At 41.7% G+C, this 21150-nt stretch overlaps 1 protein-coding gene across 1 annotated transcript in view; it reads left to right on the top strand.

Annotated features, from left to right (window-relative positions):
• The window catches only part of LOC146809146 (IgGFc-binding protein-like), a 790095-nt gene that overhangs the window by 183836 nt on the left and 585109 nt on the right, over positions 1 to 21150 (top strand). Inside the window, exons 6-8 of the mRNA XM_085614833.1 lie at positions 11144 to 11711; positions 17097 to 17692; positions 19314 to 19893. Of these exons, the coding sequence (XP_085470959.1) occupies positions 11144 to 11711; positions 17097 to 17692; positions 19314 to 19893 (1744 nt within the window). The remainder of the gene's footprint in view (positions 1 to 11143; positions 11712 to 17096; positions 17693 to 19313; positions 19894 to 21150) is intronic.

Here is a 21150-nt window from a genome sequence, read left to right on the forward strand (position 1 = left end):
GATCCCATCGCTGCCACCAAATGTTGGAGGGAGGCCCACCGGGTAGTTGGGGAGACTATTCCGGGGCACCTTCCTACCGCAAAGTTATAGCCGAGCGCCGCTGAGCAGCCCCCTCGGGGAGGTCTTTCTCCTATGATCGTACTAGGCCCAGTAACACCCCCACACAGGACTCAATATCAGTTGCGTGACTTGGTTCTTTATCAGCAGTAATACGTGCAATATTTACAGTGGGATCGAGGGATCCTATAAGAGTCTCAATGTCCATTAGGGGAATAGGGTAGCGGGACAGTCTTAGTACCAACCAGGTACGGGAGGGCTCTGCGCCAGACCTTGAGTGCTGGTCTCAGAGCGGCTCGGACGTGGGGAGCCGCGACGGCGTCTGCAGGGCTCGGGTGGCAGTTCCGCTTAGGTCGAGCCGCGACGCAGTCAGCAGGGCTCCGGTGGTAGGTCCGCTTCGGTCGAGCCGCGACGAGGTCAGCTGGGCTCTGATGGTAATGTTCAACAAGGTCAGGCCGCGACAGCGTCAGCAGGGCCCCAAAGGTTCGTGAAGGTCTTTAAGCACGGTGGAGCCGCGACGTCGTCAGCAGGGCTCAGAGGGTGGGTTCAAGGTGAGTCTTCTTCCGTAGGGTCAGCCGCGATCCGATCAGCAGGGCTCTTGACTCCAGGATACAACTACTGTCCTTTTGTCGGGTCGCCCCAGATATAGGAAGGGAGCCCTTTGATGTCCGGACCCTTGCGCCCGGAGGGGGCGGAGAGGCCGAGTAGGGCGCGGCCAGACGCCCAGCAGGAGAGGCGCCAGGCCCCAGAGAGCTGTGGGGCGATCGCACCTAGGTTTGGAAGGACGGTTGGGGGTCCCATTGATACTGCCCTCCGCCGGGAGTGGGAAGGGCTCACGTGGTATCCCCCGGGCCAGGGGTTGGCGTCTCGATGTCGGGCCTCGCTGGGACCGAGGCCGGGTAGAGCAGGGTCATGCAGGTGGTCACGTGAAGTGACGTATAATCCAAAATGGAGGAGCCCCGATGTGCATGGGACCTCGTGCGGCTTAGCGCGGGGAAACAGGACCACGCCACAAGGCCGGCTCCGACAGGTACCATCAACAAATGATTTATAATGTAACTAAAGTCTTAAAACTTTCTATTAACTGCAATGCTTTTTAATGAGGTGCTATCATGTATATTGGTCCCAAGATGGCTGCCAACACTTCTTGGATGAAGTGCTGACAGCCAATCAGATCTCATGATGAGATGTGTGGTTAGGCTCCGCCCAGATATATGTGATTTTACTTTTGATTTTCTCAGGAACTACTGAACAGATTGACACCATTTAAGCAAAAGGCACGACTCTGAACCAAGGTCTACCTTTCTGCCAAATTTAATGTAATTCCGTTCAGCAGTTCAGGCTGTGCCTACGACTAAATGTCCCTATGGAAAATTGCATGGGGAAAACACGTTTTGGGACCCACATTTTTTCTCGGCCCCCGCTTGGCGAATCATCCTGAGACTTTCAGGATAGGAGCGGACCGGAGCGGGCCACGAGTTTTGAAAATTTTGCGAAGATTCGTCAACCGGTGCCAAAGTTATTCTAAATAGAATGTTGCGGATTTCCTATGGATAATAGATCCTAACTATTACTACCGACTGGCGACCGCCAGTAGGTAATATATATTTATATATATATATATATATATATATTCACGTAAAAAACCATAGGTTTCACACATGTTATAGTTAGCTGTACATTTCACTCGTAAAAAACCAATGAAATTCCACGTTATAGTTAGATCAGGTAACTATAACTTGCGCGCCCACAATAAACTGCTGATGACGTCACATAGTACATCACTCATGACATGATCAGTGACATCACTCATGACATCAATGATGACATCTGAAATTAGACATTGTGGATTGCGGTCGCGCAAGTTATAGTTACCTGATCTAACTATAACGTGGAATTTCATTGGTTTTTTACGAGTGAAATGTACAGCTAACTATAACATGTGTGAAACCTATGGTTTTTTAAGTGAATTTGCAAGGTTTTGTAAATGATAATTCCTAACTATAACGTGTGTGAAACCTATGGTTTTTTCAGTGAATTTGTACGGTTTTTTAAATGCTAAGTTATGTATTTATTATTTTTTTTTTTTCTGGTTTTTCACTATGCGCACACCCTGCGCGCATAGTGCGCTTCACTCACCGTGCGCGCGCTGTGGGCACTCGGTGTGCTTTGCGCACCGAGCGCCCACGTTGCGCAGTCCATGCCGTGCGCGCCTCGCCTTTTTTTACGCAGTAACATTTGTTTTTTTCTCCCTTGTGGGTCCTTTAATTTATTTAATAAATGTGATTGTTACTTCTTTATTTTTATTTTTTTATTTTTTTTGCCGTGCGCGTACGGTAAGCTTACCGTACGCGTACCCCGCGATTTTTTTTTAAAATTATTAAATTTATTTTTCGTACTTTTGGGTCCTTCTTGGACCCCCTGACAAACACTAGGGGGTCTGCAACTCTCTTCGTTGCCCCCGTTTCATGTTCCCCACCTTTGTTTCTCAGTGTGAGAGACAGAAAATGGCGGCCGACACTTCCTGATTTCGACCGATTCGAATGTTTACAGTCATGTAACCACCAATCAGAATTGAGCTCGCGCACGGCACCGTACGCGTACGGTAAGCTTACGGTAAGCGCACGGAACGCGCTTACAGATATATATATTGATTTAAATGTAATTTTCTCAGGACCTACTGAACAGATTTCCACCAGACCTACAAAAGGCACATCCTTGACCTGAGGACTACCTCTCTGCCAAATTTCAAGTAATTTTGTTCAGCCGTTCGGGCTGTAGCTGTGTCTAAAGGTCCTATGGAAAAATGCATGGGGAAAACGCGTTTTGGGACCCCCCTTTTTTCTCAGCCCCCGCTTGACGAATCCCCCCCCGAGACTTTCAGGGTAGGAGCGTAGCGTAGCGCCCCATTAGTTTTGAAAATTTCGCGAGGATTCGTCGACCGGCGCCAAAGTTATTCCAAATAGAATGTTGCGGATTTCCTATGGAAACACGGTCCTAACTATAACTATCTACTGGCGACCGCCAGTAGATAATATATAAATATATATATGTGAGCAAGCCCGTTGAGGGTGAAACGCGTCACGTTGGGTTTATGAAGCAATAAACCCCCTTGAAGTATCTTGGAACGGTGTGGTGTCTTTTCCTTGACCTGAGAGCACAGTTGGAACTCCGTTTTGTAAGGAAAATTATTACCGGTTTACTCCACCGGCGCTGTGCCACCCCTCGAAGGGCTACGCTTTCCGACAGGAGTGCATCTTTTCTCGAAATATATATATATATATCATGAAGAAAATTCATACTTTTATTTATTTATTTATAATATAAACTTGATATAGAAACAATCTTTAACATATATTGATAATATTTCAATAAATGTGGAAATGTCAAAAATTATAATATGATAAAAGAGAAAGAAACTAAAAAAAACTATATACATTACAAAATCAACAGTAGGGAAAGCCTAAGACTTTGAGGGGGTTAAATCTACTATTTCCACTCCAGTCTAAGAAACATTAAAGAAAGCACTGGATTTTATGGAGTTAGATTTACTTTTCCATCTTCAGTCTGAGCAATAGTAGGAAAGGCATTGGTCTTTAGAAGGGACAGATTTACAATTCCTTCTCCAGTATAAGCAATAGTAGTGAAATCATGGGTCTTTAGAAAGTTTAGATTTACAATTCCCACTCCAGACTAAGCAACAGTAGGAAAAGTGTTGGACTGCAAATAATAAAAAAATGTTCTAATAACTAACAATAATATGTCAATAAGTAATACAAGCAATATAAAAAATTAGTAAAGCATGGAATAAAAAGTAATAAAACTCACAATAACATTCATTTAATTAACTACTGATAAATTACACAGTTTAAAGAAAAATATCATAATATTCAATTTAAACTAATGCTGAAAGCAATTAAACAAAATCATTCAACACACATTTCAAATTACTGATAAAAATGATTAACATACAAAGTTTAACGTTTCAGTGTTACATGATCAATTACTATTCACTCCATTACTTGAAAAAAGACAATTAATATACAAAATAATATAATTTATAAATCGTCCCACCCTATACCACTACCAACCAAAAATTACAAAGTAAAAACAATACATTCATAAAAAGCATATAAACATTAAAATGCACATAAAACAACTCCAGAAATTTAAAACAACGTTATTAGATATATAGATATTTAATATTCGATTAAATATTTAATTAACAATTAGAAAATAATTCAACATTAAATTGAATGTATCTAAATTTCAGAAAATTCCTCAACCTCTTCCTCTATAATCCAGACAACCTGCTACTATTACTAAAAATACAATTCACATTTAAATGTAAATTAACAAATTAAAATAAAAAAGAGATATAACAAACAATTAACATAATTAAAGATCAATCTAATAATTACCTTACAATAAATATAATTTATTTTCATTTTACTTTACCTTCTCAACCTATTACCCTACAAATCCAACAACCTTGAACTACACCATAAATAAAGAAGTTATTGTAAAACTAAACTTGAATTTACAAACCATCCATTAAAAATTAATAACAAATACACTAACCCCTCAAATTAAACTAAAAACAAAACACATCAAAATAATTATAAAACAATATTTTTTGCAACCATATTATTCAAAATAATATTAAAAACAACTATTTTATGGAAAACGATAATATTTACCAAAAATAAACTATAGGCCTGATTACGATGCCCATCGCAGCAGGCAGGTGACCATCCGATAATGAGTCAGCAGTTCCACAAGTCCTATCATGATAGGACCGCTGTGTAGGCAGGCTGAAAGCACATTTTTCTACTGCAGCTGTTGCTGCTGCTCAGGAAAAGGGCTGCAGTACTAAAAGGAACTATATTCGTGTGAATCAATATTCTGTACCACAATATGTTTGTATTAACAATATTCTAGTAGTCTCTTCTTAATTTTTGTAGATTTGAGATCTGCGTTTGATTTAGTACCAAGGGAGAAATTATGGTTGGTTTTGGCTGAGATGGGGGTCCCAGTTTATTTAATTCGACTTTTTAAATGCTTACATGAATGCAACTAATGCGCAAATTAGGTATGGGAAGGATGGTAATCTTACAGCTCCCATACCCATCAATCGTGGGGTTCGCCAGGGGTGTGTGCTCGCGCCAACTTTATTTAGCCTCTATATTAATGGCCTGATTGATGCCTTGCTTGCAGAAAAAGATCTTGATGCCCCCAAGCTAGCCTCCCGTAGAATCTCGGCAATTATGTTTGCCGATGATACCCTATTGGTTGCCAAATCACCTATGGGATACAAAGGGTTTTGGATAAATTTGAGATGTTTTATAAAGACAGAGGCCTAGAAATTAACCTAGAGAAAGCCAAATTTATGGCATTTAATTGCGCAAAAAGTACACGCCCTAACCCGTTTTTAAATGGTAAACCCCTTGAGAGAGTGTCATCCTTTGTGTATTTAGGCATTACAATTACTGAGTCCATGGAATGGGGGGCACATATCACCAAATCTACGCTAAAACTAGCACAATCTTCAGGTGGCATCATGAAGGTTTTTAATAAGTCCAGTAAAAGAATTGTTAGTCCAGCAATTGAAATTTATAGGGCTCAAGCAAGAGGTGGGGCTTTATATGGCACAGAGTTATGGGGCCACCAAAATTTGAAAAAATTATCACAGGTGGATAACCAATACTTAAGACAGTTATTTAGATTACCACGTAGTACCCCGTTGGTCCCGCTACGTCTGGACACAGGTATAACACCAATAGCTGAAGTAGCGAGTCTTACGCCCATAATGTACTGGCGTCGCCTTTGGACCTCCCCCGAACTTATATCCTATAGGGAGGAATTATTAGAGGTATTGAGGTCACGGGGTGCTGTAAAAATTCCGTGGCTTGACCATATAAAACTCCTGTTAACCAGCATGGGTTTAGGGGATTGCTGGCTTGAACCCGAGTCAGCTTGTCTGCTAATATCTAAGGGTCATATGAAGGCATGCTACAAAGATTACAGACTGACCCAACTTCATACCTTTTCTGGGATTGGGAAATGTACTAGTGGTTTTTTAGAAATAAAAGATTTTCCTTGCTTTGAGTCGGCAATAGATCTCATTACTCCACCAGCGGCTAGGAAGCTCTATTTACAATATAGATATGGGGTGCTTACACTTCGCTGCTTTACATCCAAGTAAAGAGACCAACAAACGATCCAGTGCCCGGCATGTGACGACCCTGAGGAAACAGAGGTCTATGTCTTTTTCAGTTGTTCTGGCTGCCAGAAGGCAAGGAGACGTTGGTTGGTTCAGATTTGCAGGAATCTTGGCAGTAGGCGCTGCCTTGAAGCATTCAGGATACTGAAATCTGACTCAAGCATTCCAATAGTATACTCGGTGGCTGGTTTTTTGTTTTCAATGTGGTGCACTAGAAGGGTTTATCTGAGATCCCGTAATAATGTACCGATTGCCCGTTAGCAAATGTGATAGTGCAGCAAATTCACTAATCTCCTTGCTGTTTCATGTATAGTTTTATATATAAGAGCTTTTTGCTTCCTTTTATACAGAGGTTCTTTTTTAGCTAATTTATGTATTTATTGCACCATGCACTTTTCAAAGTCAATTGTGCAACCTGTGCCCAAATCCTATATCCCAAAATTTTATGTATTCATAAACTGAAAATGTGTGTATAATTATCATTGTTTTTTTATTTTAACTATGACTGACAATACGATGAAATTTTAGATGTAAAATGTTTGCTCTGTGATGTACTTTTTAGGTCATTTTGTCCGAAATAAAGTCTTTTTGAATGGAATATTCTATTTACCATATTTATGTACTATTATATTTAAACCTTGATATTTTGTCTAACTACATTATGACCAGTAACATATAAAGTAAACATGATTTAAAATACAGATAAATATCATGAAATTGTGTAATGTTTTATTAAATATTCATTCAAGCAAAATATTTCCACATTTCATTAACATGTAAAGTGCTTTAGTATCCAACTCGACAGAGACAAAGCAATACAGAACCATAGATAAATTAAATAAGAATTAAAGGGATTTTTGGGGTCTAAGATGCTGTAAACTTTCAAATTTCAAATATGGACAAATCGATAACTTCATAGCAGTGTGGGACAGAAACAGAAACTAGTGCTGGTTCATTTCAGTGACACAGGCTTATTTCAGCTCACAGACTGAGAAGGGAGATGCGACCATCAAAGCTTACTTGAAAACTGAAAGGGCAGATGACCATACAGACTGAGGAGACAAGATGATGAAAACCTGACCCTAGATGGTTACGAAAGAGAAGGGTATAATAAATAATATACAAGAGAAAAAAAACATGTACACTTGATAGACCAAAAGTTAAATAGAGGCAGTTGCCAGAAAAATTAAAAAAGAAAGTCCCTAAGCAGAAAGCAATTCTGGTATTTTACTGACCTCTACTGGTCGTTTTCTAACAAAACAGTTAAATCGAGTCAGTTGAACAGAAAAAAAGCCCCTAAGTGGAAGCAGACAAGTCCTAGGGCTGATCTCCAGAGCCCACAAAGTACATACACATATAAGTATATACTAAAGTATATACAAAAGGTCTCCAATGATCGACATAAAAATGATAAAAAACCCCATTAATATAATGCTATAAACCACAGGTTCAGTCTCCTTCTTAATATTGGTCTTAATATTTCATCCAGTTAGAATTCCTAAGGAGAAGGTCTATATCTTGCAGGGCAGAATAGTATATCACAAAACAGCATTCGATGCCATAGGGCATTTTGTATAATAATAGGTCGTCAATGTAATGTTTTAACAGCATTGCCTATTTGGGAGAGCACTCCCAGGTAGTAAGTGATCAAGGAGGAGTCAGAAAAAGTCGAGGTGAAGCCTTAGCTATGACACCCCAGTCATTAACTTTCTGGACATGACCTTCCCCTTGCATAATATTGCAATTTTGAAATTCCAACAGCTGCTTCATTTTATTGGCTTCTTGGCCTGTCAATATCTACCCAGGAGATGCATAGCTATTGCCTGACACAAGCCTTATTACAGTATGAAACTACATATAACTATGCCTTCTTCACGTAACAGCTGCTGTTGGCATCTCAGAGTTCAAATAAAGTACTAGAATGATCACCTGTTTCACCGAATGAATGAATCTGCCAGAGAAAACAGCAATACAATAATTCACTCTTCTGTAGAAAAGGCTGAATAGATACATGAAAATGTTCCTAATAAGCTATTAGTTCCTGAACTAAATGAGCCCCAAAAAACAATCCTTCCATTCAAAGGTACTATATACTTTTTTGTTTTTGTTTTATGTAGTGCAAAGTCGACCCAAAGGTATCAGAGCACTTTGCCTGAGCACCAGTTGCATTACAGATGGATGCATTCATTTTGTTAGGCACAGGTAGATTAAGTGATTTGGCGAGAATCACAGGATGTTGAGCGTCCTTGTGGAGACTCAAACCCTGTTCCCCAGCTTCGAGGTTGACAGCTTTTGCTGTTAGACCACATCCTCTTCCCCAGTGTGCCCACTAACGTTTGTAGGCTAGGACAGTTTGCACTGTGTTTTTAAATAGCACTCACATTGTTTTCTTCTGATGTATAATGCTGAATATTTTGAAATAGGTTTTAATTACTTATGTTTGAATGTAGTTGTTTAAATTGTATACAGATATGCATTTTAATAGACAATTTATTATTTTAATATGCTTCATTATGTCCTCATATTTAACTCACAATAAAAAAAAACTATTTATCTTGATGCCCCTGCACATTAATTCAGGAAGATGCAACTACTGACAGAAGGAAGTGGGAAAAAGTTATAATAGAAACTTTAATTTCCAAAACATTACATTTTAAATATTGACCTGTCTGTAAATAGCTCCTGCACTGCTAAAAAAAAATCTACTCACATACATTTGAATGGAAGATTGAAAAAACCTTCAGTGCTTATCAAAATGTTTCTATTTCAAAATTAGGGAAGTGTTAAGCCTCAAAGATAGGTATCCTTAGAAAACAGACGTTGGACTTATAACTAGGAGTGATGAAATTTTAAAATCCACTAGAGTAATCTGAGTTAATTTTGGAAATTTCACATTATCTTTTGATGCAAAATTATTTCCAATTCCGCAATTACACTTGCTTGGAACATTTTGAGTAATTTGGGGCATATAAGCCAAGAATGGCTGGGCTGCTGTTTACTGATGTTCCTGTTTTGCTGCATTTAACTTTATTTTCTTAGTGCAAAATGCATCCTCAAGGGTGCAGATGGTGCTTAGAAAGTCATGCTAAATACTGCGTCATGTTTCTCGCGTAATCTGGTGTAATTTCACTGTAAATTATCTGTAAATACACTGCCGCAAATCCCAAAGCTAACATCCACCCCCACTTGGAAGTAAGAACAGAGGGTGCTGGATTTAGGAATTAGGCAAGGACCTCTTTTTTCTTTTCATTTAGTCCCTCACATTCTTTCAATCAGTCAGTTTCATACCCGCATTAAAACCTCAATGCTGATTTACTTCAGACTGCTCCACAGGAAAAGCTTTAAATTCAAGAGCTCCTATTCTAACAAAATGGTTTTCACGAGTGCCACACTTTTCTCACAAGACTGAGGAAGATATTTGTGAATTTATACAAGACATGTCCTCATTTTAGCTACTGGAGCACTTTACATAACTATGAGAAAATTATGACAGAAAACCATTTTCTCTCAAACATGGTTCATCAAGTCCCAGCAGAGGATCAGCATTTTTCACTGGGTAAAATCACCTAGAACTCCCCGCAATACCTAAACTTAGGGCCCTATTATGAGAACAGCAGTCCTGGGACCACTATACTCGCGTGGTGAACCAACCACCACTGCCCTGGTGGTACAACCATATTACGATGCTGGTGGTGGGACCACCACAAGACCACCGCCACCATCAGTATCCAGAATCCCATGGCGGTGTGGAAATCAGGCTGGAATCGCAGCAGTGCCGATCCTGGCATCGCCTGGCAGATTCCGATTTTCTATTTCAAGCAGTTTATGACAGGGACTCCGCCATAAAATGCTTGGCGTAAAGGCATGGAAAGGGGCCGCTATCAGGACCCTCAGGCAAATCTGCCCATTGGGGAGCATGAGGGGGGCACATGATGCCCCTCAAAAAACACGGTTGTCTGTGCACTCTGTGGCATGCATGACATGGTGCATGCCACACTGTGCACAAAGGGGCTGGAGGTACTGTCACGGCGGAGGTATGGGGTTTAGGCTCTCCTATGAGCCAAACATACTCGCTGCCATGACACAGCCGGACCACCAACCCTGGATTCAACTCGTAATCTAGAAGGCATGTTCACTATGGGCTGGACAGTCTTCCTGGGACCACTGCGGTCAGGGTCTTAGTATGATACCACCAACAAATGATTTATATTGTGACTAAAATCTGTTATCAGCCTTTATATTTGCTCTTACTTGTGACCTTCGAAAACAGGCTTTCACTACAATGCATTTGTATGCATTGTAGTGAAAGCCTGCAAGATCACAAGTAGGTGCAAATATAAAGGACAATTGGACAAAGATGAAAGCGCAATATCATTCAAAAAACAAATGCAGTAGGTATGCTTCTTGTAAACCTACATCTAAGTAGTCCCATACACTATCTAACCACATTTTAAGAGACTGATATATTTATTGTTAATTCCTATTCATGGCCTTTGTATATTGAAAGAACTTCTTTAAACTTCGGAACATAAAGACAGCTGCAGGTGAAAAAGGCAGTTCTAGAGGCAACAAAGTGGTAGATAGAAGCAGATGCACCCGTGAAAGTAGGAGTCAATCCTGTCAAGAGTTAAGAGCGAGAATGCCCCTTAATCTAGAAAGAAACTCTGGAATAGGGTGGGGAAAATGGCTTTCTGTTATGGAAGTGTGGATATCCCATTGTGCCTTTGTAGTTAGGTAGAGGGCAGGAGAGTATTAGCCCAGCCTTACAGTACAAATACACCCTGACCTGCCTGAGTATGCAACTGGTACTGTACTTTGAAAAGATGCTAATACTAATGTCTACATTCTGTATTCTCTTTGCAGGTGAATGGTTTGTTAATCAACCTGCCCTACAGCGCTGACAATGGTAAGCTCTCAATTTATAAGCAAGGATATCAATGCTACGTGCAAACCAGCTTTGGTCTACTCGTCACTTACGACTGGAAGTCCTACGTTTCAGTCAAAATCCCAAGCACATACGCGGGTGCCATGTGCGGTCTCTGTGGTGACTTTGATGGAGACAAAAACAAGGAGCTGACCATGAAGAACAAAATCTTAACAACCGATGCAACCGCCTTTGGTAAGAGCTGGAAGGTCAGTGACATCCCCGGCTGTTCCGAAGCTTATATGGCTGACTGTCCTGATCTGCCATCAGTGGAGAAGGATCAGAGAGAAAAGAAAAAAGAGTGCATTGTCCTGGTGGATCCTACTGGCCCATTCCGGAAGTGCCATGCTATCATTGACCCAGAGGGTGCTTTCAAAGACTGTGTGTATGATACTTGCTTCTACAAAGGGCGCCAGGATATCATATGCCAGGTCATCACTAGCTATGCTGCTGCTTGCCAGGATGCTGGAATTAAAGTGTACGATTGGAGGTCTGCCATGTTCTGCAGTGAGTATATTCACAATTTAAAGAAAGGTAGTTGAGATAACCTTTCTAAGGTAGACACTAGGTTGGAGAAAAATGTTGTTAATGTACTGGGTTAGAATGCACATAAATGCACATTTCTGCATACACATTGCACCACAGAAAACTCCAAATCACTCTTTGACCATCATTCATGATTTTGCTGGATGATATACAGATTTTGAATGTATCAATTACCGTCCACATTTCTGAAATATATGCTCAGACATCTTAGAGTGTTGTCTTAAAATCCAGCTCCCCAGGGAATGGCAGTAATGCCAACTTTCTGTCCTGTAGAGGGCAAAACTGCAGCAACAGTAGGTGAGAAAAGTGGCCTTAACAAACATGCTTGTATTTTAATAAGCATTACTGTAGCAAGAGCAGGTACACCACACTAACAACCTCTTGTAATGGAGACAGAGTTGACACCTCAGCTGTTAGCATATTTCTGCCAAATATATCTTTTTGTAATTTACTTTGTATCTCCTTTATATGTAATGATTTCTCTTGTTCTAAAGAAGCTCATCTAAGCATATTGTGTTGTGAAATGTAACCTGCTGTCATTCTTGCTTTCTATTTAAGATATGAAAATAATTTAGGAAGTGCAAAACACACAGAATATACTACAATGTGCCAAAAACATTTACTTGTAGACTAAACAAAGTAACGCTATGAAGTCATTACTCTAATCTTTAAGGTGCTCTTACACATAGCTACTTCCAATGTTAACATTCTCGCACATTCCACTGAAAAATAAGTGCATTAATTATATTCTAACATACAACAATAATTCATTTTTCCAACTAACTCGCTCAAAAACCAATCCTTGATGCACAGAGCAGACGAGGGCCAATTGCATTAGATTACAGAGTGAAATTTGGGTAATCCAAAGTGTTGCACTGAAGACGTTTTGTGTCAGGCGTACATTCAGGATAAGGAGAAGCTGTAGCTAGAGTCTTCAGGTGTAGTTGAGCTAAGCAATGATCATTTCTTTAGAACACACAGGACCTCATTTATGGGGTTTTGACGTGGGCAGCATGTCACCTTGCTGCGCTGCCCTACTTCAAAGTGAAAGGGCAGGAATGCACCATTGTTATCTAATACAAGGGGGCATGTGTTGTCAACAGGATTTGTTTTACACATAAAAGGTCACCTTCCTGTACAGAAACAATCCTAAGAGGTGTTTTCCTCTTTCTATGTGTACTGCGCAATGCAGCACACATGGAAAGAGGAGTACTCGAGGAGAAATAACTTCTCTTTATGCCTCACCTCCGGAGGAATAGGGTTTTTGTGCTTCCCTAGGTTTACATGGTCTTGTAAATTGGGGGAAGCGTCAACATCCATGGGTGTTGCATGGAAACAGCCACAGCAATGCACATGGAATGCCTACCGAGAGCAGAGTAAGGCAACGCAGCGATTTGAGGTGCCTTGCCTTACACCATATCTGTGACATATCAAAGACAAGCACCATGGCTTTGCGTGGCATCATAGACATGATTTTAAGGTTTTTGCCTCCGAAGCTCACAAAATGTGGTGCACTGGGAGCCCAACGGACTCATAAAGATGTCTGTAGTCACTGGTCCATGTTTAAGGTTGCCTGAAGAAATGCATTGATTACAGGTTTCAGACAAAGGTTCCAGAGTCAAGTTCTGAGGAGGTCAAATCACTTCCACCCAGTGCTTAATTGAAGCTTGCACTTATTTTGGTCGAGCGGCACTTATTTCACCACATCACATATTTATCAAGTACAGGAGAGGGAAAACAAACAAAGTGGGAAAACGGAGGCAGTGAAAGACCGCAAACCTGTCACAAAGGGAGACAGTAGAAACCTACAAGAGTAAGATAAAGGAACACTGAGTGTCCAGTAGTATATTAAAGACTACCAGCCATGGTATTCTGCACCCTGAAGTTTTACAAATAAGGCACTGCTACCACCTACCACCATTTAGAGATTCCATTTGGAAGATTAAAGGGAGGGGTATTTCAAAGGGTCTTATTTTGGAAATAGTCAGAAAGACATGATTGGATTCATGCTGTGTTTATAACCAGTCCTAGTTTGGTCACCTCTAGATAGAGGACATTACAATAAACTAATCTAGTGATCCCTCTTTTGTGTATACGGAGGCTGGGGAGAGGGGCAGCTGTCTAACAAATCTGCACGTACTACCTACAGGATTGCCTCAGTGTTAGACCTGGCTTGTCCAGCAAGTTTATTCCCAGACTTTTTGCTTTTTGGGTCTCCTATTTTGGACCATATTGTTGTTGGTTTTATGACTCTGGGCACTTTACCACTGCTGATCAGTGATAATTTGCATATGCTCTCCCTGTAAATTGTGTTTATGGATTGGTTTCTCCATGATTGGCATAATTGATTTACTGGTAAGTCCCCAGTTCAGTGCACTGTGTGTACTCAGGGCCTGTAAATCAAATGCTGCTTGTGGTCCTGCAGCACTGATTGTGCCACTCATGAGCAGCCTGTAAATGTAACTCAGACCTGCCAATGCACAGTTTAGCACTGCCATGTCGACCTGGCAAGTGCACCCACTTGCCAGGCCCTAACCTTACGTTTTCTTACATGTAAGACACCCCTAATGAAGGCCCAAGGTACCCCTGTAGGCAGGGTGCAATGTCTGTGAAAGGTGGGACATGTACTGGTGTGTGACATGTCCTGATAGTGAAATACAGAGTATTTCACTATTAAAAGGCTATCTGTCCCATTGGATAAAATCGGAGCCTATTTAACCCCGCATTGAAAAAGACAAAGAAAGATGGAGTTTAGTATGCCTGAACTCAGAATATAATAATGCATCTTTTAGTAAAGATGATTTTTATATTTTGTGTTTGAAAATACCACTTTTAGAAAGTAGGTATTTTCTTGCTTAGCCATCCTGTGTCTCTGCTGGTTTGTGTATTGACTGTCTGACTTTGGAGTGAATGTGCAATCTCTCAGACAGCCACCGTGGGGAGGGGGGGGGGGGGGGTTGATGTGTGTCCTGCCTTTCCCGAATGAGTCAGGGCTGGGCTTAATAGACCTGGGGTGCATTCAGAATAGGGGGAGGAGTTCTCACTAGCACTTGAATAGGCCCGGTCTGTATTTAGAGTGGTGGGAGGAGATTTCCCCTGCACCTGAATAGGCCCTGTCTGCCTTACACAATGCTGTCTCCACCTCCTGCTGCTGGGCAGCTGCACCAAAGAGGACAGAACTGCTTTTGGCTGGGCAAAGAGCTTCTCTGCCACCAGAAAAAAATGAATTTGTGCTATAAAAGTGGGGCCCAGACCCCTGAACTTTGAATTACTGCTCAACTAAGGAACCTGCCAGGAACGAACTGGGAAAGCTGGAAGAGTAGTACGTCCCCGTGCTGTGTGCTGTTGCGGTTGGCCTGCATTGGTTGCTTGTGTCTTGGGCAGGGATAGGTCTGGACTGTGCGATCATCATCCTGCTGTTAGAGTTTTCTCGAAGGAGGCAAGTTCTACTTCTTGAAGTCGACTTGCCTCCTGTTGAAAAGACTCAGGGATAGAAAAGACTTCATAGATCAATGCTGGGAATCAAGGGGAACTTTTGCTAAGGAGAAGAGCTGGAGAAACTGAGGAGGAATACTGCCCCTGGGCTGTTTGCTATATGAGGTTGGCCTGCAGTGGCTACTGTCTGTCAAGGAAAGGAAAAGGACATTGCTGTGTGCCTTGTCCCCTGCTTGAGGATGATCTTGAAGGGCTTGCAATAGAGCTTGCCTCCTGTTCTGAATTCTCAAGGACACAAAGACTTCACCCCCAGTCCTCCCTGAACTCCTCTGCTGGGAGTTCTGACCTGCCGAGAGGTGCCTGCCATTGTTTAAGACCTCTGGAGGTTGTTTTGGGACAGGAAAGTACAAGAACTGTGAAAATCGATGCATCACCTGCTTCCCACGCATCGCAGCGGTGCAAGAAGAATTTTCGGATCCATCGCCTCTGCCAAAGAATCAACGCAGTGCCTGCTCGCGGTTGAAGTGTCTGCCATGCAACGAATCCCATGCACGGATCTCCGACATCCAAGATCACCGCACTGATTCTGACGCAGACCCTGTTGTGGAAGAACCAACGCATCGAGGGGACGCGGCTGAAATCATCGCAGCGCATCCTGGGTCTTCCGGCATCACATCGTACCGGATCGTCACACAACGCATTGAAGTATCAAGTCTGTCGCATTGTTGAGGGAGGCAGTAAGAAACAGACGCATCACCACCCTACGCAGTAAGAAACCGATGCATCACCTCCACTCTGGTAAGGAACCAACGCAACACCTCCCCTGCGCAGCAGTAATGAACCGACCCATCACCTCCTCCGGAGCAAGGAACTGACGCATCACCTTCTCTGAGTGTAAGCAACTGATGCATCACCTTCCCTGCAAACCTTTTTGCTTGCATTTTTTGAAGCATTCAAGGTACTTTTGTAAAAGTGCTCCATCCCACATCTTCTTGGAACAGAACTGTTTCTACCTTTTAAGAATTATATTTTTAGTACTGTACTGTGGAATTTTGTCATTTTAGTCTTGTTATGCTTTAGATAAAGATTACTTATTTTTCTAAACTGATGTTGTGTCCATTTGTAGTGTTTTCACTGTATGACTGTATGTGTTCACAAGTGCTTTACACACTGCCCCAGAGATAAGCCTATCTGCTCGGGCCAAGCTAACAAGGCTGTGAGCAGGGGTTATTTTAGAAGTGTATCCCTTTGACTCTGACTAGAAAGAAGGGTCCCTACTTGGACCAAGGTGCAAACCCTTGACAACTAGACAGCCACATTTCTAACACTCAGGTTTACTGTTATTGCGCTTGAACCAGTTTCGATTCATCAAAGGTTCCATATCTTTGAAACTAGACAGAAAACGTAGGACCTTTATTGAATGTTTCTATTATCGTCATACAAATGGTATATTACGTGATGCTTAGGTATGTGATTTATCTGTAAGATCTTCATATAGATTTTAAAAATGCAGGGAGATTTTCAAGTTAGTATGTCTGTTAAAACGGAGAAAATGTATGGGGGACTCTGTGTTTAATGGGATTTTCTACAGAAAATTACTTAACTTCAGCAATGGGGTTTCCATCAATGTATCAGGGATAGTAAACTATTTGTTTCTATGTAATACAATCAGCACAGAACATGTATTGTATGCTGGCTTCTTTTTCTGGATCACTGAGACTTAACCATTATTTTACCTAAAAAAAATAGGAAAAAGCTTAACTTGTTAAGCCATGTGTGAACTATCCACACTCCTATGCATCACACTACAGACACAACCATAGAGAAATATCATAAAGAAAGTACATAGAGTGGACACTGTTTCAAGAGCCAATCTTTTCTAATCGGTTCTTTGCTGTCTCTTAATTTCAGGCCCATCCTGTGGACCTAATAGTCACTATGAAACATGTCCTAGTGGCTGCCCCACCACCTGCTATGGCTTAACTCGCTCAGTGGAATGCAATGCAAACTGCAAGGAAGGCTGTGTATGTGACGAAGGTTTTGTACTCAGCGGTGACCAGTGCGTTCCCATCTCCCAGTGTGGATGTGAATACAACAGCATCTATTACAAGCCTGGAGAGGTCTTCTATCCCAATGGCCTGTGTTTCAATCAGTGCACCTGTATGGGAGGTGGAATCATAGACTGCAAAGTATTTTCTTGCAACGCCAATGAGGAGTGTAAGATAATCAATGGCATCCTGAAGTGTCACCCCATTGGTTCGGCCCAGTGCTGGGCAGCAGGTGATCCCCATTATAAAACTTTCGATGGGCTGCCCTTTGATTTTCAAGGTACCTGTACATACACACTGTCAAGAACCATCCTCCTTATAAATGTGTTGGTCCCCTTTACCATCAATGTGGAGAATGAAAGGTATGGAAACGGCAAAGTGTCGGCGACTAAGATGGTTTTGGTTGATGTCTATGGATACAACATTATGCTCCTGCAGAACAAGAGAGGAGTTGTCAGGGTAAGCCAAAATCATGACCTGACAATATGTCAGTCGTTGCAAAGTTCTCAACTAACCTTAACTCAGTCAATCATTCATAACGTTTAACCTTGTTGCTGTAAGTTCTGCATAACATCCAATTTGGACATACTAAGTACCATTAAACTGGGCAACATTAACACTTTTACGGGCATTGAAAACTTAGAAAGTTCAGTATGCAGTACTGCATATAAGCAATTTGTTATACCGCATAGTCAAATATTAACGGGGTTGAAACATACAACTGCCCCATCCATCTAAAAGTTTGACCTCCACAGGCTATTGACACTTGCACTTCATTATTGATCTTTTACACTGACCTGAAAAACGACTGGAGTTTTATCAATATTTAAATACATGAATTTTTTTTTTTTTTTTTTTTTTATTTATTTGACTCACAATGCACCTAAACGATGACATAATGTTTTGACAGTTCAGGTAGGGAAGACTAGAGCAGCAAGGTCTATGTGGAACAGAGATTAGGGATTATTAATCGAAGAGGGCTTGGAAAGAGTTTGGGATGAAACGTTTCCTAGGAGAAGAACAAGATTCTGTCTCCCAAACAGGATGGGTGAGGATTGCACTATGTGTGTGCGGGTGTGTGTGTGTTTACACCATTTCAGTAATTCCACTACTGATATTCTATTTCTAAAACACTGCTATAAAAATAAACACAAATCAACATCTCTCGGTACACACTTTATAATGGCCTAGTTATGCACACTGGGGTATCACTGACCTTACAATCATATTACCATACAGTTCCTAATTTTATATTGTAACATCGCAAGATAGAGGAGCATGTTTATCATGCAAGGGCAACGCAACTTCCAACGAACATTTAGCTAGCCAGGCAAGGCCAGTTTGCATGGCCCTGTGTGGCTTGATAAATCTAGATTAACGCATGCAGAGCAAATTGCTGCATTGATTTATTCTGCCCCAGGGAGGCATTTCAGGTGTGGAGTGTGGGTGTTCCCACTCATCCTCCCATGGATTTTGGCACATTGCCAGATGTACCATTACTGGTAGACCTGGGAATGCGTCAAAATGCTAGTCCTCGCCAGGTGAGGTGCAACTAGGAGAAATATCTTTATTTCTCCTCATTCTGCAGCACACATAGAAAGAGGAAAATGCCTCAGAGAATAGATTTTGTGCATGAAAGTATCCCTTTTTACACAAAAACAATCTTGCTTACAATGCAGGCATCCTTGCACCATGTGCAAGGGTGCCTGCGTTGGCAGTCAAAAGTGTACCAGTGCATGGAAAGGACATGAATATGCTGTATATTGTTAAATATGTCATATTTTTATGCCTTTCGCGCAGTGGAGCTAGGTAGCTGGCTGCGCTGCGCTGTGTGAATCCTTGATACATGTGTTCAGGATACATGTCTTTTGCCTGTAATTGAACTAAATCTAAAAAGGAATCAAAAACAATGACAAATGTCCTGTGTAATTGTAAATAACTTAGATATAACAGATATTTCAGCAAAATGTTTACAGTGGGTTTTTTCTTCTGATGTACTGCCGACTAACAGGTGAGATGACAAGTAAGCGCAAGTGTAATATTACCCGAGCTAATAACGTCACATTTTCCTTTTTGATAGGTGAACGGAATCAACAATAATCTCCCGCTGACCTTGAAGGAAGGACAAATTCGAGTCTATCAGCAAGGGATCCGAATCATTGTGCAAACTGACTTTGGCCTAGTGGTCAGCTATGACCTGGTTTACCACGTTGTGGTCACTGTCCCTGGCAACTACAAAGGTCAACTCGAAGGCTTGTGCGGTAATTATAACGGGGACACGAAAGATGAGTTCATGCTGCCCTCCAAGGCTCTAGCTTCAGATGCCACCACGTTTGGCACCGGATGGAGAGTCAATATTGCAGGTGTGACCTGCAATGAAGGCTGTGGCGGAAGTGGCAATGCCTGCCCTGCCTGTCCAGATGCAAAAAAGAACATCTTCAAGCAGGACAATTACTGCGGCTTCTTGAAGCTACCCAGCGGTCCTCTAAGCGCCTGCTACGCCACCATCAACCCAGATGTATACTACAACAACTGCATTTTTGACCTGTGTGCGGGCAATGGCGACCAGAACATCCTGTGTCAAAGCCTCCAAAGTTATGTGGCTGCATGCCAGGCTGCTGGCATCACTATCCAGCCCTGGAGAAGTGCTTCCTTCTGCCGTAAGTATACCTTAACACCAAACTTTCCGATCTAGCCAGCATTCTCCTCCCCTTTTTCAAACTTTATTATCTTTCCTTTGATCGTGGTGTCAATATTTTCTTTGCTGTCTCTCAATTGTCAAGAAGTTACTTTTACGTCATCAATGTATATTCGTATTTCAGTTCTTGCTCGTGTCGGGCTAATTACCTTTTTTGCCATCATACTAAAGTGTCAAACCGGATATATTTCGATGCTCCTTTTGGCCCTGTCTCCCACATCTAGGTCTCACTGAGGTTCTCCATGCTCTGCCACTCCTTATGATTTCCCGCTCATTTGGTCATTTTTGGTTTTATTTTAGGTGTTGAAGCAACTGCTTGCTTTCTTCCTGTTTCTTTCTTTCCTCCCCTTTCTTTGACTATTTCTGATGTTATGCAACTTCCTCACACTCTCTCACCACTATACCAAACCACTTTCCTGTTGCACACTCTTTCTCTCTTTGTCTCTCTCTCGGTTTCAATCCCTCCATCCTTTCTGCTTATTTCAATCTGTATCCCTGTCTTACTGTCCATGACCTATAAATCGATGTCACTTTCATCACCTCCTCTCCTCTCCTTTCTATAGCTGCCTCCTCTCTTAATCTGTCTCTTTCCTTGGTTCTTAAACTCCCTCACTGTGTCTCTAACTAATCACATTCACTCCTTATACTGTAACATACCCTATTCCTAGCAGGCATAGGCTACTCCCCAAACATAACTGATGTCTTAATTTCCTCACTATTCAGGTCATCTTTTGTTATGCATGGCTCTAGTTGAGAGCCTCTATCATTCATTTCAGTTTCTGATCCTCGTAATTCACTGCTATGACATGGCAACTGTTGATAACTAAACTGGTTACCCACTGTTGTCATAAGGCCTTCCTGACTGAAAGCGGAAAGCACAGCTGCATGGGGGGGGGGGGGAGGGGGGAGGCATGATTTATGGAGGAGTAAACATGGCAGCATTTCTGCCATGATACTTCCCGTATGAAGAGCAGAGGGTTTCCTCTAGAGCCCAACCTCAGTTCGTGCTCTTTATCACCATCTCGTTTCTTTGTCTCCATCCCTTCACCATGTTAATGATTGCTCTATCTCTTAATATCGCCAGATGCTGCTAGTTGGCACAGGTGGTCGGTTCAGCTTTATTGGGACGCCAGGAGAGTCTGGGATGTCAGAAGGGGGAGGTCATTATTCCCAAAACCCCGCGCTCTTTGATGGCCCAGGACTCATTTGTTGTGCTACA

This window comes from Triturus cristatus, chromosome 7 (assembly GCF_964204655.1).
Source record: "Triturus cristatus chromosome 7, aTriCri1.1, whole genome shotgun sequence".
NCBI lineage: Eukaryota > Metazoa > Chordata > Amphibia > Caudata > Salamandridae > Triturus > Triturus cristatus.